Source organism: Gekko japonicus, unplaced genomic scaffold, assembly GCF_001447785.1.
Source record: "Gekko japonicus isolate JY-2015 unplaced genomic scaffold, Gekko_japonicus_V1.1 scaffold21, whole genome shotgun sequence".
NCBI classification, from domain to species: Eukaryota; Metazoa; Chordata; class Lepidosauria; order Squamata; family Gekkonidae; genus Gekko; species Gekko japonicus.
Genome location: NW_015173122.1, coordinates 2,255,853 through 2,278,492, shown reverse-complemented (window position 1 = coordinate 2,278,492; position 22,640 = coordinate 2,255,853). Strand labels below are relative to the sequence as shown.

General features: G+C 45.7%; 1 protein-coding gene across 1 annotated transcript; it reads left to right on the top strand.

Moving 5' to 3' along the window:
* Window positions 1–3,883: 3,883 nt before the first annotated feature.
* On the top strand, window positions 3,884–22,318 carry ERAL1 (Era-like 12S mitochondrial rRNA chaperone 1). The gene is made up of 11 exons (XM_015421869.1): window positions 3,884–3,989; window positions 9,406–9,564; window positions 11,678–11,805; window positions 11,895–11,972; window positions 12,996–13,042; window positions 13,141–13,202; window positions 14,361–14,473; window positions 16,955–17,335; window positions 19,638–19,787; window positions 19,886–19,966; window positions 21,116–22,318. Exons 1-11 carry the CDS (start codon window positions 3,926–3,928, stop codon window positions 21,236–21,238), a joined length of 1,386 nt encoding a protein of 461 aa, XP_015277355.1. The 5' UTR covers window positions 3,884–3,925; the 3' UTR covers window positions 21,239–22,318.
* Window positions 22,319–22,640: the final 322 nt, after the last annotated feature.

Sequence of the window (22,640 nt, the reverse complement as noted above, 5' to 3'; positions counted from 1 at the left end):
GATATATAAAGAGCCCCTTCAGAACTCCCTATCTCTAGATGATGCCAACTTGTAGGATTCCAGCATGGCTGAAACTGTAAGTATTTGTGGTGGGCTGGAGTGAAGACCTTAGGAATGTACCTGGCCAATTGGGCTGTCTTCTTTATCTTTGTATAACAGGTTTTTGGGTTTTTTTGTTTCTTTTTTGGGGGGGGCTTGATTCTGCTTTTTGTGTGGTTGTTGGCACACACACACACACACGTACCCTGGCCTAGAATACAGCCCATATGGAGTAGATGTAAGGACATGAGGATCTTTGGATGGGGATAAAAGTGAAATTTCTGGAGAGAATGCAGTTAGAATTGTTGTGGGTTTTCACTTATTTCTAGGGCCCAATAAAGAGAAACCAGTTAAGGCAGGGAGTGAAGGAAGAACTAAATAGTTTTTCACGGATTCCTCCTGTATCTTCATTAACAGGCCTTTTTAAAAAGCATATGAACGCATTATGCTTGCACCCCCCCCCCAAAACAGAATAAACCTATACCGATCAATAAATATTGGAGGGGGTGGTCCCCGTTCAATATCTAAAAATTGTGATTCCCAAAGGGGGCTGTCATTAACAGATGTGGATTTTCCACCTTTGATCACACAATAGTTATAGGGTTTTTTTTCCTTCTGCTACTCAGCTTGGGAAACCAGCATTCATTCCCAGCCCTGAACAGACTTCCTGGCAACCACCCGTGTGTCCTTCTGAGTGGGTAGTGAGAGTAAAAAAACCTTTCCCCCTGCCGTATTTCCCCTGTCTGTATCAGTTAAGTTGGTCTGCCGGCTTTATTTCAACAGCTGATCCAGTAATGATGCTGGCATAGCAACGGCACCAGGATGCCTTGGCACTCCATAACCTACCTAAATCAGATTGAAAGTTCTTTAAGGGTCATGGCTTCCCTCCAAATGCCTCTGAAGAAACAGCTCCTTTGAGAAGAGACCGGGAATTCTTTGTGAAGCTGGCTTCCTGATTAAAACCTGGCCCCACAAATACTTCCTGCTATTCTTCTGGATCCTCTGCACGATCAGCACACCTTATGAGGCCAGTGCAGTCACAGCAGAGATGTAATTTGCTACTAAAGCTATGGCTGGGGGAAGCACCACTACTCAGGAGTAAATACCTTCCCACCCCCCTGCCCAGAGAACACTAGGCCATGCAAAATACTTCATTCCCTGAATCTTAGCATCATTGCCATTAAACAGGTTTGAAACTGGTTTAAATTTGTACTGGAGAAAAATGTTTTCCAAACACTGACTTTTCCGTAGTTTGGAAAGCATCGACTAGTCGGCTGAAGCTCCTTTCCTCTTCGCATGCAACAGGTGGCCTAAGGGCAGGCAGATGCTCCAGTTTTCTGACCCTCTCACACACCTCAGGGTGTGATAAAGGATGAAAGGACTCTTCCAGAGGCTTCTCAGCATTCTCCAAGGGGAGGGGGAGGTCTTTGGGGGACAGCAAAGGAACTTCACCACTTAGATGTGATGTGTCCCCACTCCAGGGGAAATGCAGCCTCTTGCAGGCGTCTCACTGCTTCCCTGATTAAGTTCAGCTCCACATCCCAGGGATCATTTTACCCAGGGGTTAATTTCTGAAAGGAAAAGGTAAGTGCTGGGACTCAAGCTCCCCTGTTCTCTAATTCCGGGTGTGTTGTGGGTTTGGGCTGAATTGGTGAAAGGCACACTCTGTACACGTTCAGAGGGACCCTCCCTACTTCCGATTCTTCTCTTAACCAATTCCTCTCTTTCTTATTCCTCCAGCTCTCCAGTTCCAGAGCCAGCTATTGAGACTTTCTAAGGCTCCAGGTTGGATATCATCGTATACTGTAAGTTGGAATCAGACACTACAGTATAGATGATGTACTACCTTGAACCTCTCATCCAACTGACCTCCCGGAGCTTAAAACTGTAGATGCAGGATCTGGGGTTTTTTTGGGGGGGCGGAGCAAACACAGCTGCATTTCTTAATCTAAAGGTGCCTACAGATGCAGTACTTCTCCCATCAGCTTCCAGATAGATCAGAGGTGTCTGTGATGACTCAATGGTGAGAAGGGCAAAGGCACTCTGCACATGTACTCAGAAGCAACCTCCTGTGCCGCTCATGTGCTAAGTCTGGGTGGTCCCCCTGCTCACATTAAACCCTGCATTTCTGTGCAACGGGGTGGGCTAGAGAAGGCTTAGCAGAATCAGAAGAAGGGTATCAAAACAGTTGGGATGAAAAAGCAAACCACCCCTACCCGGCAAGCCATCTGCAAGACAAACCTTGTGGTGTGGTGGGGAAACCGTTACCATTACTGAATTTAGTAATGGTAATGGTTATTCTGCCACCCCAGCCAGCATCTGAAAGACAGGGAGCACCCTCCTCCAGCAAGATCTCTCCAAGCAGACGACTGCAGGCCGCCTCCTCGCTCCTGTGTGACTGTCAAAAATAAAAACAATTCTCCAAATGCTTCTGTGTATCTGATCTCACTTTTTCATTGCGGGGAGTGACTATGTTGCCAACTCTGGCTCTGGAAAGTCAGGGGTAGTGCCTGGTGGTGAGGAATTTGTACAGAGGAGGGAGTTTAGTGGGGGGTTGATGCTTAGAGTTGCCACCTTGGGACTGGGAAATTCCTGGAGATTTAGAGGTGGGGTTTGGGGAAGGGAGGAAGGGAGGAAGGGACCTTCGTGGGGTATAATGCCACGTAGTCCACCCTCCAAAGCAGCCTTTTCTCAAGGGAATTGCTAGCCATAGTCTGGAGATTCAGGCCCCACCCGAAAGTTGGTAACCCAAAGCGTTTCTGCATCTCTAGGGAGAGCAAGCATGGTGGGTTGTTTGGTTGATTAGCAAAAATAAGTGTTTTAGAGCCCCCCTAGGCATTGCAGACAGTGACATGCTCCTAGAACATGTTAGTTTGAGTGGCAGACGGCAAGGGGATTTAGGTACACTTGTCTGTCCCTGAATGTGACAGATTTGCAGAAAGAACACCCAAAGTGCCCATCTGGGTCAAACCAGGGCCCACATAGTCCAGCATCTAGCCTCCAATAATGGCCCATGAAGGGGCATGGAAGCAAAGGCTGTCCCCATTGTTCCTCCACTCTGCTTCTTGGAAGCAGACTGCCTCTAAACATGGAGATTCGTAGACTAAAGCCCCCTAAGCTAGTGACGTCTCTTATGGTAATGGATGCCATAAGTTAATTACAGGCTGCACGAAGAACGACCTCGCCTTAACTTCGTGCCCATCAAACTTTATTAAGCAATCTTAAGCTCCAATATTATGAAAAGGGGAAGAAAATCTCTTGTCACCGTTTGCCATTTTATAAACTTCTGCCGTTAGGGCTTTTAAATGCTATTAGAAACATTAATGGAGGGCAGGTCAACAGACCTACCCCCAGAGACCATGTCCTTGGAACACTAAGAGAAAGCCAAGTTTCTTTTTAGTGAAGAGGTATCTTGCAGGGGCCCTAGGTTGGCAGCTCTGGGCGGAGAAATACCTGGAGATTTTGGGGATGGAGCCTGGGGAGGGATATCAGCATGGTACAACGCCATAGAGTCCAACCTCCAAAGCAGCCATTTTCACCAGGGTAACTGATCTCTGTCATCTGGAGATCAAATGTATTAGCGGGAGATCTTCCAGTCCTTCCTGGAGGTTGACAACCTTAAGGGCTATGTGGGCCCATTTGAAAAAAATGCTGTTTTCCTTCGAAAGGAAAAGGCACTCTGCGTACACTCAGAAGAGCAGCTGGATCTCTCGGTCTGTGCCCATAATGCCTCGCGCGGCTCCTAGCATCTCTATGGTCTCCGTCAGCCAATGGGAGACGACATTCTCTTGTTTCCTCCCTCCCACAATGCCTTGTGCGCGGTAGAGAGTCCAAAATGGCGGCGCGCAGAAGGTGTGCTGGTCGCTGAGCGTCGGCGGTGGTTGCCATGGCAGGCCTTCTGGGCCTGGTTGGTGGTCGAGCTTGGTCAGTGCTTCGGGGCTCCGTCTCAGGTGACTTCTTCGGTCCCGGGTAGACTAGTTTCTTAGCTAGGCCGGCGTGATTTTGGGAAGGTTCGGGCACGAGCTTTCATGGGTTGTGGAACTCTCAGTTGCGAGGTACCAGAAAACGTCTGATCCTATTTCTTGTATCTGTTTGCTGGAATTTTAAAAAATAATAATATTCCTCTTTTCACACCCGCCCAAAAAAGCACACATAATAATTTAACGCCATTTAAAAGTCAGTGTACAGCTACACGTAGTATTGTTGCTGATATGAACAGAATGGTCATGGTAGCGTCTACGCCGTTTTAAGCTTTCCGTGCGCCTTGGTGTTTAGTCATGCCGGCCACATGACCACGGAAACGTCTTCGGACAGCGATGGCTCTTCGGCTTTGAAACGGAGATGAGCACCGCAACCCTAGAGTCGGATTCGACTGGCTTTCGAGCAAGGGAACCTTTACCTTTACCTTTATATTGTGGTTTTATGCTGCTCCTAATGTTCTGTAGGATGCCATGATGCGTTTTATGCAGATTTTTATATTTTAAAATCTTCTGGGCCTTTTTTGAATGCCGTTTTTGCAACACGTTATCTGCTGCACGTTACGTATTATGTGTTTTTAATTATAAGTCTTTTGTAAAATGCCTTGAATACATTTTTGTTGAGGAAGTAAATAGATGTTTAAAGGTTGTCCTTGGTAAGGTGTCCTGGCTCAGACACTACAGAAAGGCTCTTGGTCCAATTGCTCGCCCTCCCACTCATAGTCTTAGTAGTAATAGTGGGAGCAAGTGTGTTTTATTAGGTGAGATGAGCCTTAGAAAAAAAGATTCAACAAATTATGGAGGATAAGGTCTGTCAATGGCTGTTGAGCATAAGCCTCTGTATTCAGAAGAGAGTATGTGGAGGGCTTTTTCAGTTTTGCTGATGGAAAAGTTGAGAAACTTTGGGAAGTACTGAAAAAAATCAAGAAATATTTTCTTTTCTAGTACAGTTCTTTTAGGAGCAAGGTTTTACGTACTAAACAGGTAGAATGAAACTTTAAGTAAGATAGTCTGCAAAACAACATAGTAATTTTTGCAGGTACTGTATCCATGAAAATATATTCTGTATGTTCATAGCTTAAATAGGAATATTTTTGGTAACAATATATTATAATGTATGGTTAATATGTTATTTAAGTGTTTTCAATATTTTACTGGATATGCAAATGTGCTGGTAGTCCAGTTTGTGGCTGTGCATTTTGCACAGGCATGAAATGCACCCTGCTGAAGTAGCAGCAAGTGGTGAAGTTAGAGATGTGAAGGTGGAAGGGGGGGGGATTGTGTTTCTGGTTTTTTTCCCTGGGACTTTTCTTCAATTTTTTGGATGGAAAACTTGGGGAGTACTGTGGGGGAGACTTCCATAAAATATTTTCTTTTTCTGGGTGCAAAAAAAAAGATTTTACTAAGTATTTAACTCCTTCCAAGTAAACAACATGAAAAAAAATCTGGGGACGTTTGTTTTTCCAATGGAAAAAATGGGAAACTTGAATGAGCTCTTAAAAAAACAAAAAAATCCTCTTTTATTTTGGTCTTATGTATCATTTTCAAGAATTTGTTATTTAAATGTAAATAAAATTGGCCACAATTAATATGCTATGTGTTTAATGATAATGCATTTTTAAAGAGTTTGGTATTTTAAGTGTTACAACATTTAGTTTAACATCCAAATACCCGCCTACTCTGACTCTATAAGACTGTTGATATAAAACACTTTCTTTAGTTTTCTACAGAGTTTATTTTCTCCTTTCAACTTCTATCTTAGTTCTCAGATGGCAAAAATTAAAGATGCATCAGGTATGGTAAAATAAGTACACTTTCTCATGTGCTGGGTATACATGTAATTTTTCTTGAAGATGAAGATATTAATGCTTTAAAATTCCATAAATATGCTAAATAGTACAATTTTATACGCTAAGGTATAAATGATGAATGATGCACTTTATGTTCAATCAATAAAAAGTTTTGGTTTGATATGGATGTCAGATTTTTTCCCCCCAAGTATCCATTTTTTCCTGGAAAAAGTCTCCCCATGTATTCAAAATTTCCAGAGATATTTCATGTTCCTGAGCCACTTGCTGCTGCCTTGCTCCCCCCCTTTTTTTCTATCACATGTATATGAAAGAGTAGATAAAAGTATTTTTTTGCTGGGATGCCCCCCCTTTCTTGTTGCTTATACCTATCAAGCTAAGCAATAATGCACACCTCAGCAAGGAAAGGGTCCTTTAAGGGGGGGAATATGCAGTGCTTAGCTCTGCCATATTGAAGGTGGAACTTAGCTCCATCCCCTCTGTGAACACCTAGGTGGATGCTCCACCTGCAGCCGCCCTTCAGTTTCCTATTTATTTAAGAGAAAATAAGGTTTATATTTTTGCAGGAGTAAAGCTGAAAGTATGGGAGCCAGACAAATCATGCACGTGGTGGTCGTGGTGCTGTCTGGGCAGTTCCCTTTATTATATATATGTGTGTGTGGGGGGGGTACTTTTGTCCATGTGGGGGGAAATCCCAGTGTAGAAATAACCTGTGACTGTATAAGTTTGTTTCTGATCAATACACCTTTTCTCTGCAAGATCAGAATTTCTTCGCAGGTGGCAAATGCTATAAGATACATGCACTAAGTAAGTGTAGGTTGTAGCAATTTGCAGCTGTATGGCAAGTACTGGATGTATTTGCAGTTTTACTTGTAAAAACCAAATTCAGTAAATATTCCAGAAACCATATACAATTGTACTGAGTTATGAATGATGCATTTTATTGTTGTTAAAACCGCACTAATAAATTCAGGTTTGATAGGAAAGTATTACATATATATTTATTTTTCCTGGAATGTCTGTTTTTCCTGAAAGAAAACCATGTGTGGGGGAGAGGTCATTTCTCAAAATTTCAGGAAATGTTACATCTCTATTGAGTACTAGATAATGTACATGGACAATAGAGAAGACCAGTTAACTTCATATATTCTGTATAGGTTCTTCCCAGAGACATCTAGCTGGGCACTTTTGGAAACTAGTGCAGGACATAATCCTTGCTGACTCTTGCAAATGAATGCGCTGATAGAGCTCAGAGGTGGCAGAGTGGGCTGCACCAGATGCGGTGGAGAATCTTATTTTGGAGTATTTCCATACGTTAAATCTCCCTGCAGGTAGAAAACTTGCACTGTAAGGGGTATGTGGTTATGGGCTGTTGTTTGTAGGAAGTTTTTTATGCGAAGAAACCTCAAAAGGTCAGAATTTTATCACTTGCTGTCTGAAATAGTACCTTTTGCCCCCTCATTTATCTCCATGTGGGAACCAGGGATGAGGTGAAACTAGGTTTGATTCAGCAGTAGCAGGACGTACCTTCTTATACATGCTCCCCCTCATTCCATGGTTTAGGTTAGGCTGTAAGAGAGTGATTAACTCTGGGCTCTACGCTAGCCTGCCCTTGAGCCAACTGATCCAGAATGCGGTGGCTCGAGTCCTGATGGGAATGTGTCAGCTATGCTGCCATGAAAGTTGGCGAGGTTGGTCGGTGTCTGGGTAATTGCTATTGCTTTCCTTTCAGGTTAATTGCTATTGCATTCCTTTCTGTGCCTTTTCTGCTGTGCGCCGAAACGCTTATCTATACATATGTGCAGGAGGGTGTTGTAGTGTCTGGGATTTCATTAGGTGCCGTGGGAGAGTGTTAGTTCTCAGCTTCAGCTACCTAACGGTCTCTGAGCCTTAGCCCGCGTGCGGGAGGCCGCCTAATTGGCCAGTACTCTGTGTGTGTGTGTGTATACAAATACCCTATATCCTATTATGCCCATGGGGCCGCCGCCATTCTTAACAGTGCCTATGTTACTGCATCTATAGCTCTGCAATAAAAGTATAACCGTTCCTGGATGCGTGTACTTCGTTGTTGGCTGTGGGGTCTGACAGAATGCCACGGGCGGCACATATACAACCTGTGCTGCACGAGCTACACTGGCTCCCAGTGGAGTACCAAGTCAGGTTCAAGGTTTTGGTGTTGACCTTCAAGGCCTTGAGTGGTCTGGGGCCTCTGTATCTTTGGGACCGCCTCCTTTGGAACGTCTCCGGGAGAGCACTATGCTACGCTGACAACAATCTACTGGGTCTCTCTGGCCCCAAAGATATCCGGCTGTCCTCGACCAGAGGCAGGGCTTTTTCAGCCCTGGCTCCAGCCTGGTGGAACTCTGCCAAATACCACCAGGGCCCTGCAGGACTCAACGCAAATCCTCAGGACCTCTAAGGCAGAGATTTCCACCAGGCCTTTGGTTGAGGACAGCAACAATTTTCATCATGGCTGGCACCCTCCTCTTTTCCTCCATCTTCTTGCTTCAGCCTCCTCCTCGCCCTGCCCACGAGATGGCAACACAGACCGGAGTTGTGTTTTGGATTAAATCCATGACATAATCTTGAACATAAGAACGTAAGAGAAGCCAATGCTGGCTCAGGCCAATGGGCCCATCCAGTCCAACACTCTGTCACACAGTGGCCAAAAATACCAGGTGCCATCAGGAGGTCCAGCAGACACTAGAAGCCCTCCCACTGTTGCCCCTCCCAAGCACCAGGAATACAGAGCATCACTTGCCCCAGCCTGAGAGTTCCTATCTATACCTTGTGGCTAATAGCCACCGGTGGACCTCTGCTCCATATGTTTATCTAATTCCCTCTTGAGGCTGTCCATGCTTGTAGCCGCCGCCACCTTCTGTGGCAGTGAATTCCATGTATTAGTCACTCTTTGGGTGAAGAAGTACTTCCTTTTATCTGTTTTAACTTCCTTTTATCGGTTTCATCTGTTCTATCTTGAGGTTATTAATAATATAGGAATAAATAATTTATTGTTTTTTAACAATGTTATGTTGGTGTTTTAACTTTATTGTACATTGCCCAGAGCCCTGGGACTGGGCGATTCACAGATCTAACATAAAGTGGCATGGAAGGCTGCTCGGCTGAGTGCAAGTAGTCCTCCGAGCCCAGAGTGCTTCCTAGTATGCCTCCTCAGTGTGGCAGGTGACAATAAGAGACAATTGGACGGAATCCACTTTCTCTCTACCATTCCTAAAGGCTCTCCACCTCTTTGTATCCCCACCCCCGGAGATTGTGTCATAGTTTTGCGGCTGCCCAACCAGCTTCTTCTTGCCTTGAGGAGGACCCTGTTGGATTGAATCCTCATAAAGCTGAACATTCCGTTTTCTCACAGAAGACGGGCCTCAAAGGTTCTTTGTTCTCTGAGAAGCTGGAATGATGTTTGTCAGCATGGCATGTCATCACATCAGTTCAGCATATTGGTCTCAGCAGCTTCACCTCCACATGTGCAGCATAGATCCTTGGTGTTAAGTGCCACTGTAAAGCTGAGGTTTCCCTGCAGTGTGTTGATCTGTCTTGCTGTTTTTTCTCTTCTGGCTCAGGTGTGAGCATCCATTTCCTGGAGAACAGAGCCCAGCAAGTCAGGATTTTCCCGGTTTGCTTCTGTGGAAGTTCTGCCCTGGATCACATCCTTGGGATTCCTAAAGAGGAAACAAAACATTTAGTGGGCCAGCATCCTCCAGCAGTGAATGCCTTTCCAGGTGAGGTGAATCAGGTGTGTGTGTGTGTGGGGGGGATTACTGAAGCAAAGGCTCTTGGGGAATGTGACAAAAAGCTCACAACTATCTCTACGGGTAGAAAGGGAGTCGTAAAAGGTGGCCATCTCTCTGGTTGTGTACACAAGATGAAAATGGGACAAAGTTTGAGTCCAGTGGCACCTTAAGACCCAACAAAGTTTAATTTTGGGTGTAAGATTTAGTGTGCTTGCCCACTTCAGCAATACCTTTTCTCCCCCCATGACATTCAGAGAGAACTTTGAACCTGCAAAGAGCTAATTTAACTCAGCAGTTTACACAGGATATTTAGGGACAGACCCACTTTGTTTTAACTTGGGGGGGGGCAGTGGCAGCAACAGCAGTATGGTTTAGCTACACACCATTCTCTAGTGTTACCATCCTGGAGGACTTGTCTTGCTTCTGTATACTATTTCTACTTCCTGTACCCTAGTGATGGGTGAATTTTTGTTGGGATATGTTAAATTAATACAAGAGCTGTTTTCCATGTTCCATATTATTTTGCAAAATAGCAGTTCCCTTTAGCTCTTCCTGATGACCCGAAAATCTGTTGCATTCCCATAGACCTCTTGGGGAAAGAAAATGTGAAGATTTTGTTTGAGTTTTGCTTTCTAGGACGGCACCAAAGGGAAGTGTTTTGAGTGGGACCTGTTCTGGCAATTGTGACTTGGGCAGGAGGCCAAGAGGGGGTGCTCCTTAAAAGGAATCCCGTGCTCTTGCTTTGCTTTTTAGCAGTGGGAACAGGACAGGGGTGCATCCCACACACTTCATTCTTAACACTTAAAAACTTCACAGGAAGAGTATGGAAGAGTAAGAATTACACATACTCAGAGGAGCTTCTCCACTCTGCTTCTGTGTGAATCACTATTCTGGGTGTTCCTTTGGAGAAACGGTGATGCTTGCAACAAATGGTGTATTCTTCCCCCATTTATTCCCATATCCACCTTCCTCCCCTCATTTTGTCATCCTTATTCACAGTGGCTCAAAGGTTGAGGCGCTGAAGCTGCAGACTGGAAGGTCTGTAGCTCAGCAGTTCGAGACCTTAGTGCCGCGTGGCGGAGTGAGCTCCCGTCTCTGGCCCCAGCTCCTGCCAACATAGCAGTCTGAAAGCAAGAAAGAGAGCCAGTTTGGTGTAGTGGTTAAGTGTGCGGACTCTAATCTGGGAGAACCGGGTTTGATTCCCCACTCCTCCACTTGCACCTGCTGATGTGACCTTGGGTCAGTCACAAGCTCTGGGACAGCTGTCCTTGAAAGAGAGCAGTTTGTGTCAGAGTTCTCTCAGCCCCACCCACCTCACAGTGTGTCTGTTGTGGGGAGGGGAAGGGAAAGGAGTTTGTAAGCCGCTCTGAGACTCCAAGTGAAGGGCGGGGTATAAATCCAATCTCTTCTCTTCTTCTTCTTCAAGTAGATAAATAGACACCGCTTCAGTGGGAAGGTAACAGCATTCCGCATGCCTCGGCATTTAGTCATGGCCGGCCACATGACCACAAAAACATCCTTGGACAGTGCTGGCTCTTCAGCTTGGAAACGGAGACGAGCACCGCCCCCTAGAGTTGGATTCGACTAGCTTTTTACCTTTTTATCTTCAGTTTTAGGTTGTAAGGTCTTTCGAGCGGCGACCTGTCATTTTCTTCTCTGTAAAAGTTTCACCTGTAGTGATAGCTCTATGTAAACAGTGAAGGAGTGCAACAGGCAGCCTCCTGTCAGGCCAGGAAATTCTGTTGCATCTCTCTCCGCTAGAAGTGGCAGACTGCTCCAATCACATCTGATGCAAAATTATCTGATCCTTGGCAGAAGTGGATGGGAAGGAGGCGAGGCCAGACCAGTGACTCATGCAGAAATGTGGGTGTGGAGGGGGAGGTATTTGTGGATTTCCTGCCTTGTGCAGGGGGTTGGTCCCTTCCAACTCTGTGATTCTATGAAATGCAGCAGGTATTGCAGTTCATCCTGAATGCACTTCAGGGTCACGGTAGCCTTCAATTACTGAATGCATTGGAAAGGAAAGGCCTCTTAACACGAAGTGCCTATTCACATATGCCTGGCCTGAGATCATACTGGAGTGTGTGTGTTCTCTCTGCAGCTGAGACAGATCATTTGTCGTGCTACCAGTCGGATCAGCCCGAGAATCCCAAAGTCTTGAGAGTTGCCATTATCGGAGCTCCGAATGCTGGGAAATCAACCCTCTCAAATCAGCTCTTGGGCCGGAAGGTAACATTTCAGAGACTATGTGTTGTAGAGTTTTCTTGACTTCTTTGCAATGAACCTTCAGCTGTTTGTGTGTGTGTTTGTGTGGACAGGTCTTGCCAGTGTCGAAGAAGGTACACACAACGAGGTGTAGCGCCCAGGCTGTCATCACAAAGGATAACACCCAGCTGGTGGGTATTGATCAGAATTCACTAAATCACTCTGTCCATTTGGCTAGAGGAGCTTTCCAGAAGTTGGGGTCCCCTGAGAAGCGTCTAACGGGGCAGTCTTTCCTTGTGGGTTCCCAAGCATCTGGCAGTTGGATGATGGACTGCCTTTGAACACAAAAGTCCCATGCCTGACTTTTGTGGCTAGTAGCTGTTTTCAGATTCTTTATCCACAGCTCACACACCCATTTTGTGTTGGTGCCTGCAGTCCATCCATGCTCCCCCAAAGCATAGCAATTGAAGTGGCCCTTACAGATAAACAAAACAGAAGTCCAGCAGCCCCTTAAAGACTATCAGCACTTATGCCAGTATGAGCTTTCATGAGACAGAGCTCCCTTCTTCAAATACAAGTGAGCTCTGTCTCACAAGAATAAATGTTGGCAATCTTCAAGGGGCCACTGTGTTTTCCTGCAGTAGACTAAGATGGTTGTCTCACTGGAATTATGTTGGCAAATAACCAGCAACTCTCCTCCTTTCACACTTTGTGTTCTCCAAGCAGGAGAAGCACCATCACAGCTCACACTAGCTTTTATAGCAGGTTCCTATTTTTCCCCCAAATAAGTTTGCAGTGAATAAGTTTTCCCCGTATATTCTTCACAGAGGATGTAGTGATGGCCACAGGAATAAACAGCTTTAAAAGGGGGATTGGATAGATTCATGGACGAGAGGTCTATCAGTGGCTACTAGCCATGATGACTGAAGGGGAAGCTCCACATTCAGAGGCACTAAACCCCTGAATCCCAGAGCCAGGAGGCAACATCAGGGGAAGGCCTCATCCTCTATGCCCTGTTGTTGGCTGCCCAGAGGAACTGGCTGGCCACTGTGTGAAACAGCATGCTGGGCTAGATGGACCACTGGTCTGATCCAGCAGGGCTCTTCTTACGTTCCTGTGTTCACACCTACTTTTCTTGCAGATTTCTTCCTACTGCCGGTTTCAGTCTCTGGTTTTCAGGTTTTAATTGAGGTGTCTTGTTTTTCCTCCCTTAGGTTCTCTTAGATACTCCCGGACTCATCACTTTGGCCAAAGCCAAAAGGTAGAATTCTAGCTGGGGAGAAACGTGGCTGTGTTGGAGAGGGGGGTCCAAATAAGGAGCAAAGGGGGCAGTGTTACAGTGCCTTGCATCTTTTTCAGGCACAACTTGGAAAAGTCTCTCGTCCAGGACCCTTGGAGGAGCATGAAGAGTGCAGACTTAGGTGGGGGCCTTAATTTTTTTTTCTCCCCCCCCCCCTTGCCCTCTGCTGCATGTCTCGGTGGCACCCTCCTTGTAGGGTGAGGTGGGCGGGTGAGCTGTGTGTTCTGCCAGTACAAACAGGTGTTCTTCCTTGAGCTGCTGCTCTGTCTGGTGCTCTTTAAACATTTGAAAGGGTATCACTTAGAGGAGGGCAGGGAACTGTCCCTGTTTGCAGCAGAAGACGGGACTCACAATTGTAGTATGAATGGGAATATAAAGATTTCTTCCTGATCATATTCATTTTTCTCTGGTTTTTATAGATTTGTTCTGTAAGTAATATTTTATTAGGATGTTAGAAAGGCCTGTTATATAGAAGGTTTTCCTCTTGTAGGTCTGATATTGTTAGCAGACAACCTAATAGGTACAAATTTCATGATTCTGTAGTTCTTAGAGCAAACCTTTCAGTGTCTGGGTCAGATAAGATTTTAGTCTGATATGAAGAATCCTTGCCCATTATCATTTAGGTTAGGTTAAGTAAACACTTAGTTTGATGTAGATATGTTTCTTTATATCTGGCCAATCAGAGGATTATTACTCAAATTACCACTGTCTTTTGTAACCAATTATGCTGTTTGAATATTGTTTTCTTGATGATGTCAGTCCATGTATAAAATATCATGTATTTCCTGAATATGTTCAGAATATGCTCAAGAAGAAGATGAAGAAGAAAAAGAAGAAAGTTGTCAAGTTTTGGTTAACTATTTGGTCTAATGGTTTTCCTATTAATTGAGGCATTTTTCCTGATTATGCTGAGAAGAAAGCAGTCAGTTTTGATGGGTCCTTTGGCCTAACTGTTTTCCATATTTAATTACAATAAAATACAAGAACTTCCTCCTCATTTGACTTCATTTTTGACATGGAATCTAATATGTACAACACAATAATGAGTTTAAATTACGGGCGGAAAAGATATACTGGCTGGATATTATGAAAACAATGTTTTACAGAGTAGTTCAGCAGTGGCTGGGAGAACACTTGTCAGGGATGCTTTAGGTGGATGCCGCATTGAGCAGGGTATTAGATGGCCTGTATGGCCCCTTACAGCTCTATGATTCTTCTGCATAGCTGAGGATCCAGAGGTTGTCCCCAGCTAAACATCTGTGACTTCTTTGTTTTGCAGTGGTGGTGCTCGTGGATGTGTCAGATCACTACACCCGGAACCAGCTCCATCCCCAGGTGCACAAGTGCCTCTCCACATTCTCACAGGTTCCCAGCATCCTCGTCTTGAACAAGGTAACTAGAGAACGGAGTCTTCCTGGGTTCTGCCCTCTGAATGTGTTCTGGGGTGCAAGTGGATCTGTGCTTCTTCTCTACTTCATTGGGAGTGGAAACGGTCTTCCAGCATGGCATGTTTCACAATCGCACATGCTAACCAGTTGGAGTAGCAAAGCTGTGGCTTGCCTGTAAGATGCTCTTCATCAAGCCCACACTTCAAGGGAGGGGGAGGGGCTTCCTGGGAGGACCATAGGAGAGAAAGTGTCCCAGCAAAAATATTCTTGCCTGGGCATGTTCTCAACAAATGTCTTTTGATAAAGGAGAGAGCCACCTGGTCGTTTCCTTTAGAACAACACACTGCTGTGCATTCTAGTGCCTTTTAGTGAATCTTCTGCTGTTGTGCTGTCTTCTAGTGGTTCCCAGAACTTCTCAGGCTTAATGCTGTCTTGCTGTATGCCTAGAGGAGTTCATGTGCTCCCTCCTTATGTGTCTAAAGTCTTCTGCCTGGCTTATTTTTTTTTCAAAAACTTTTATTTTGGATATAACATATTCAACATTAAATTACAATCCTTTAGTTCCATATCCATTTCCCTTTTCTCCTCCCCCCCCCTTTTTGGTGGCTTCCCGCAATGCTCCTCCCCGTCCTCTCTTTATATAATTCCATTTTTCTTCCTCAATTTCTTTTTACTTTTCAAGGTAACAATCTTACTTTAAATAATTCAAACCTTCTATATTTCTACCCTTAATAGTTATCTAAACAAAGTAATGCATTTTTAACGTCCCAGTTATTTTCTAAATATTCTTTAAAATCTTTCCATTCTTAAAAAAATTCTTTGTCTTTATTGTTCAATTTTTTTGTTAATTTATCCATTTCTGCCATAAATAGGGCTTTCTGTACCCATTCCCATTTGTCAGGTATTCTGTCCTGCTTCCAAGATTGTGCATAAGTCATTCTCGCGGTGGTAATTAGATACCACAACAAAGTCTTTTTTGCGACATTTACTTCTTCCATCTTTAGACCCAGAAGTAGTATCTCTGGTTCTTTTTTAAAAGTACATTTCAAATTTTTTTGCATTTCATCATGAACATCTGTCTAAAAGGTTATAGCTTTATCACAAGTCCACCACATATGGTAAAAAGAGCCTTTTTTTTAACATTTCCAACATTTGTTAGACATATTTTTATTCATAAGTTTCTGCCTGGCTTATAATATGCCAGGGCAGCCACCTGGTTCCAGAATTTTGGTAGGGTTAATCAGCCTTTTAACAAAACCGATACCTTTAAATAAATGTACACACCACCCCAACTTTTTAATACATTTTTTTGGAAGTGAGATGGAGCTTACGGTTTAATAAGCTGCAGTCCTTCTGGAGGAAAGGTCGGCTTTGGCTGTCCTCCTTCCCATTCCCTGGAATAGTAACATACCAGCTTCAGAAAGTATTCCAGAGAAGAAACCTGATCCCTTAATTAACAGGCTTATCAGAACAACAGAGGCAATCAACAGGTAGAATAACCAACCAAACAATTGTGAATAACCTGAACTCAGAAGCAGTAAATTAAAACAAAACAGACTACAAGAAGAAGAAGAGGAGATTGGATTTATACCCCGCCCTTCACTACCCAAGGGAGTCTCAGAGCGGCTTACAAACTCCTTTCCCTTCCCCTCCCCACAACAGACACCCTGTGAGGTAGGTGGGGAGAAGCGTGGCTGTGTTACAATGAAGCAATAGCATCTTAACTGTAGAGAATCCAACAGGATAAAAGTATAACAGCAAAAAAATCCCAACAGAGCATAGCCAAAATCCCCAGAACTGTTTAGTAAACAATCCTGAATCCTATCTGGCCAGAAACCAATGTTAAAATACACAAAATATACAAATTATAACATATAGGAAAAAAATCCCAAAGGTTGTCAGAAGTAAAATAGGCAGTCAAAACGTTTTTGTAAATATTTTGCATTGTCTATTAAGGTAAAGGTAAAGGTTCCCTTGCTCGAAAACCAGTCAAGTCCGACTCTAGGGTTGTGGTGCTCATCCCCGTTTCAAAGCCGAAGAGCCAGCGCTGTCCGAAGACGTTTCCGTGGTCATGTGGCCGGCATGACTAAACGCCAAGGTGCACGGAACGCTGTTACCTTCCCATCGAAGTGGTACCTATTTATCTTCTTGCAATTTCTTGCTTTCGAACTGCTAGGTTTGCAGGACGGGAGCTCACTCCGTCATGCGGCACACTCGGGTCTCGAACTGCTGAACTACCGACCTTCCACAGCCTGCAGTTCAGCATCTTAACCACTTGAGCCACCGCAATAAATTTTGCTTTTCAGAAGCAGGGGTGGAGAAGCTTATGAGAGATACAGTGAAAGCAGCCCCCAGTCCCAGGAGCCACAATAGCAACATGACTTGACCCCAGTTTCGCTGATCCCATTAGTGGGAAGGTTGGAGAGTTGCTGCATTTACCTCCAGTCCATACAGACCCCAGTTCCCCTCTGCTTGTTTGTTTCAGGTGGATTTGCTGAAGAAGAAACATCTTCTTTTGGACCTGGTAACGGAACTCACTGAGGGAGTTGTCAATGGGAAGAAGCTTAACGTCACATCTCAGTCAAAGGTGTCTTCCGCTACCCCCACCAGTAGCCTCTCTCATGAGAGCACCCAGGATTCTGTGACTTCTGAGGTTACAACTGCAAAGTCTGGAGACCTAGTGGAACTGAGTAGCCCACAGGCAGACTCTGATTCACATGCCAGATCCAACAGCAGCATGGAAGATGTGGGACCTGCAAGAGAGAGCACGGGGAAGCAAAGGAAGATATCCAAGAAAGGCTGGCCCCACTTTCAGGACATCTTCATGCTGGCTGCCATTAACAGAGAGGAGGTGGAAACACTGAAGGCAAGTTGGAAGCCCCCCCTCAAGTAAGCTTTAGCAGTCCACTCTGGGCAATTACACAGCTGCTCCAGGGGTGTGACTTTGAGATGTCCTGATTCCGAGTGGAGTCTTGTAAGCATGGCCACGAGAATGGGGCTTTGTAGTTCAGTTGATGGGTGTGATAAAAGTTTATGAATGGTGCAAGGACGTTTTGCTCCCTCTCTTATAAAGCTTGGCATCACCAAGAAGAGCTGATTGGCAACAGGTTCAGAGGCAGTGTATTTCACAAAGTGAAACTATTGACTGGAGTGTGTTCCGTAGAGGGCTTTCAAAATCAATTCCATTCACTCTTCAAGGCTGGGCTCAGAAGCAGTACAGCTCTGAATTTCAGATGCTGGAGAGAATTGACAGGCAATCACCTCTCCTGCTTGTTTGTTTATTTTCCCCAGTGAGTTTCAAGGCAGATTGCATGACATAAAACAATGTAATCTTATAGATAACCTGCACCAGGACTAGGATTACAGACGTTAGAAACACAATGCAACAGAAAGGGTGTTGAACAGGATACATCATAAAAAACAGTGAAAGTGGAATGATGGAAGTAGAAGACGATGCAGTAAGGGCAAGTTAAAACATAAACCTTGGAACCGGCTGCAATCCTATTCCTTTTTATAGAGACGATCCATTCTGTTATGGTACAGTCCCGTTCCCTTTATCAAGATGATTTCCTGAACCATTCTGTTCTACCCAGTCTGCGGAATGTTGGGAGCATAAAAGCCTTCCTGGCCTCCTCAGGCAGGCCATTTCACAAGGTTGGACACAGAACACTTGATTAGGTGGCCCAGCAAGGCTATTCCTGTGGAGCTGGTTTCCAGGTGGCCACTGTGCATGGAAGGTGCAGATTAGAAAGGAGAGAGACAGTTCTGGGCCACCTCCTTTCTGAATGAGTGTGCCTTCCCCCTTTTAAGAGGCAAGAACCAGCCTGTGCCAGAACAATTGGGTGTGGTAGGGAAGCCCACCTTGGATATTTTCCCCCTTATCCAGTGCCTCTCAGGTCATACTGCCAATAAGTGGCTGGCTTGGGCAACCTCCCTTCAACAGTAGATCCCTAAGGTGCTCGCCAAGTCTTCCTGCCCATCTCATTTAAAATAAACTATTTTTAAACTTTGAAGTAAGACACAGGCTTTACTTGCTTTCAAACAGCCCTAACTGTGGTGCAACTTGTCACCAGAAAGTGGCTTACCAAAACTTGGAATGAGTTCACCCTGCCTCTGCACTTGGCCATCGCTACTGCCAGCTTCACACCTGTCCCCCCACAGTTAGAACTTTTATCAGTCTACACTAATTAGGTGTGTTTAAACAGCTAGATTTAAGTCCAGTAGCAGTTTGTAGTACCAAGATTGGGGGGGGGGGTATAAGGAAGGTCGAGCGCCGTACAATAGATGCTTTCGAATTATGGTGCTGGAGAAGACTCTTGAGAGTCCCCTGGACTGCAAGGAGATCAAATCAGTCAGTCCTAAAAGAAATCAACCCTGACTATCCCCCGGAAGGCAAGACACTGAAGCTGAAGCTCAAATACTTTGGCCACCAAATGAGAAGGGAGCACTCACTGGAGAAGACCCTGATGCTGGGAAAGACTGAAGGTCAAGGAAGAAGGGGACAGCAAAGGATGAGATGGTTGGACAGTGTCATCAAGGCAACGGACATGAAATTAAGCAAACTCCGGAGGACGATGGAAGACAGGCGGGCCTGGCATGATGTGGTCCATGGGGTCACGAAGAGTCTGACTCAACTGTGCGACTGAACAACGACAACAAGCTTTTGAGAGTCAAAGCTCCTAAATCAGGTATCTGACAAAGGGAGATTTGGCTCTTGAAAGTTTATATCCCGAAAATATTGCTCTCTCAAGGTGTTACAGGTCTTGAATTTAGCTGTTTAAGTAAACCTGGCCTAGTGTACACTGATAAGGTTCGAACTGAGGAGGCTCTCATGGCCCGTTAGAGACAGCCCCCTCCCCAACTCCCGCTTGGCCCTGGTGACCTGCTAATCACATACGGCATACAACCTAGTACGCACATGTCTATGCTGATGATCCTGCATATGTCAAAAAAAAAGAAGCAAAATGTCAGGGAGGTTGGAAGCTGCAAGCACATCTGGGCCAAATCTGGTATGGAGGCTAAGGGTTAATTGCACATCCTGCCCCCTTGGATGTATGACTGGTCTGCTGTTCCTTCCCCCTTGCCTCCAGGACAAGGTGAGTCTTGGGTATCTAGGCCGCTCTTGGGTGGGTGCCTCCTGATCCAGTTTGGATTCTCTGTGCCAACAGAGCTACCTCCTGATGCAAGCCAAGCCAGGCCCCTGGAAGTTTCACAGTGAGGTCCTGACCAACCAGTCTCCTCAGGAGATCTGTGATAACATCATCCGAGAGAAGCTCCTTGAGTATTTGCCTGAGGAAGTGCCCTACACAGTGAACCAGGTGCGTTTGTGAATTGGAGAGGGTTCGGGCCTTCCTTCCACTCATACAGCCCCACAGCCACTCACTACAGCCTTCTTGGCTCTCTGTTTTCCTTACAGCAGACAGAGATTTGGGAGGAGGGACCCAGCGGGGAGCTGATCATCATGCAGAATTTAGTGGTCCAGAAGGGGACGCATTTGGTAAATACTGGGACCAAAGGGGGGTTATTCTTGAATGTTTGAGAAGCTGCCAATGAAAGATGGACTGCCCCCACCCCCATCTTGTATAGGACCCAAGAGCCTCTAAAGCAGACTGAGGGCCTCTTTAGCTTAAGCGCAGAATTCCAGGGCATCTTGGAATATGGTAATTCCTAGTCCAATCTCTCTGGCCCAAAGTTAGGCCCGTCCGAAGCTGAGCGCCACAAGTGGCGGCTTTGTGGAAAGTCAGTTTCCAAATGCAGAGCTGTAGGCAAAAGTGAAAAACCCCAACACCACACCCACCTTGGGAATTTGAGGGAAGCAACTGTCTGACATCTGGCTTGAACATGAAGGTTGTCATAGCTGCGAATTGCAAATTGTTCTTAAAATTAAAAATGGGTTGAGCAAACTCGGGGTGGGGTGGGGGGGTGTCAATTCATTCAGTAGCAGTGTAAGGAATATTCAAGACTGAAGCCTAAAGGCAAATTCTGAATACTTTGGAAGCCCTTCATTTGATTGTGGGTGTTTGGACAGTTCAGAGGCTGAAGCTTTTAACTGCATCTGTCTTGAACAGTGTCAGAATTGGTTGAATGCCTGTGAATTGTGCACTAGACTGGTCATAGTTTTTTTGTTATTTTGGGCTGTCAGGTCACAGCCAATTTATGGTGACACCCCCCCCCCCGGTAGGGTTTTCACAGCAGGAGACGTCCAGAGGTGGTTTGCCATGGCCTGCCTCTACATAGCAGCCCAGAAATTCCTTGGTGGTCTCCTATCCAAAAACTAACCAGGACTGACTCTGATTAGCTTCTGAGATTTGAGTGAGGGTGGTCCTAGTTATCTGTAGGCATTTAAACTGGAGAATGTAGATCAGAGAACGTCCTGGGCGTCTTTCATTGGCCACCTTTTGATTTCAGTGCTCCTGCCCTGTCTCTCGGCTGCTGCCTGTGCTGCAGAGGCCAGGGGGCTCCCCGGGAGCTCTTTTCTTGCACGGCATTGCCAGAGACTGGCCAGGAGCATGGTTGTCCCACAGCTGATCCACCGTCATGGTTTCAGCTGGAGATGTCAGGCTACATAACAGTTACATTGCCAATATGCAGACTGAGCAGAAGATGGGCTAGCTTGGCTCATGTCCCCTCTCCTTCTCCCCTGCAGAAGATGTTGATTGGCCACCACGGCCAGCTAGTCAGTAGAATTGCCGAGGAGGCCGGTCGTGACCTGATGAATGCTTTCCTGTGCGATGTCCACCTGAAGCTCCGCGTTAAATTGAAGAAATGAGTCGGCCTTTGGGTGCCCCTGCAGGAGTCGGACGTGCAGAGCGGGCCGCTGCCAGCCTCAATTCTCCACCCCCTGGAGGATGGCCTCTTCATGCCAGAAGCAGATGTGAAGGAACCCTAGTGCTGCAAGTTTCTCTGGGTTGCTTCTTTGTTCCATCGACAATTGCAGCAGATGCAGGGCATCTGGTCTTCCCTCCCTCGTTTTGATGTGGAGAGGGCCTCTCGGGCTACTGCTAGGTGCAAAATCACAGTGGTCCTCCAAAGGACAGTGCAGTTTTAAAGAGGAGGGGAAAGTGATGTGCATTATCGTGCATCCCCTTTAGGTCTGCCTCTAACATCGTAGGACTGTGGCTGGTGGAGTGAGCCCGCTGCATTCTCCTGGTTTGGACAGTGCAGCCTTGATGGACAAGCAGGTTCTCCTCTATGAAAGGGAGGGTTATGGTTCTGCTGTTCCCTGCTTGCCTCATTCCTTATTCCGAATATGCCCTGAAATGCCTCCGCTCTACAGCTTCTGCCGTGCAGAGCAGTCTACAAAGGAGCACTGGCCCCTGTTTTCCTTGCAGACGTGCCTCATTTGCCTTTTCTCTAATGCAACAAACAGAATCCATTCTCAGTATGCTTTTTCTAAAGGGAGGTGGGAGCCAACAGGCTTCCACCAGAGCATACAAGCGCACACCTCCTTATCTGACACCGGGACAGTATTTTTATGCCCTTGAAAAGGAAGGTAATGCCTGAGGGAATCACCGTCTTGAGAGCCGTCTGAAAGTGCTCGACTGGCCTGTTCCCATCAGGCGGAAGTATCCTCATCCCCCTGTGGCTTTTGTGTTCTGGTCTGGTCACAGAATTGAGGCTACCATCCAGGCAGTCCCTTCCCGGCCTCTTCCTCTGTCAGCTGGATCTTGCTACCATGTTCTGTCTCGATCTCTTCATGCCTGCCTCTCCGGTTTTATGGGCGGCTGAGTTCCTATCAGTTTGTTCCTTACTTACTTCATTTGCACTCTGCCTTTTCTCCCAAGGGGACCCTAAGCATCATTCTCCTCTCCTCCATTTAATCCTCACAACAGCCCTGTGAGGTAGGTTAGGCTGAAAGTGTGTGACTAGCCCATGATCACCCAGCAGGCTTCCGGAGCAGAGTGAGGGGTTCATCCAACATTAACCGTTTGCTACATTGGCTGTCCAGAACACACACACTAGAAAGAGAAAATAGGGTCCATTCTCTCAAGGATGCTTAGAAACTATTGAAAAACTATATTGTTGAGGCCCAGGTAAGGTGCTTGTTCTGCTGTGGCCTGTTCTCAGCTTTGCTGAGCAAAAGGCTATAGGGTACTGGATTTTGGAGATTTTCCCCTACACATGACATTCTTTGGCTGGAATTTGGGGATGGAAGGCCTGCCTCCCCCTAT

Bases quoted from the DNA above. Each gene is read 5' to 3' on its own strand.
- ERAL1 (XM_015421869.1), top strand. From the start codon at position 3,926: ATGGCAGGCCTTCTGGGCCTGGTTGGTGGTCGAGCTTGGTCAGTGCTT. The intron at 3,990-9,405 runs GTGACTTCTTCG...CTTCTGGCTCAG, and splicing joins GCTTCGGGGCTCCGTCTCAG to GTGTGAGCATCCATTTCCTG. The intron at 13,043-13,140 runs GTAGAATTCTAG...CATCTTTTTCAG, and splicing joins ACTTTGGCCAAAGCCAAAAG to GCACAACTTGGAAAAGTCTC.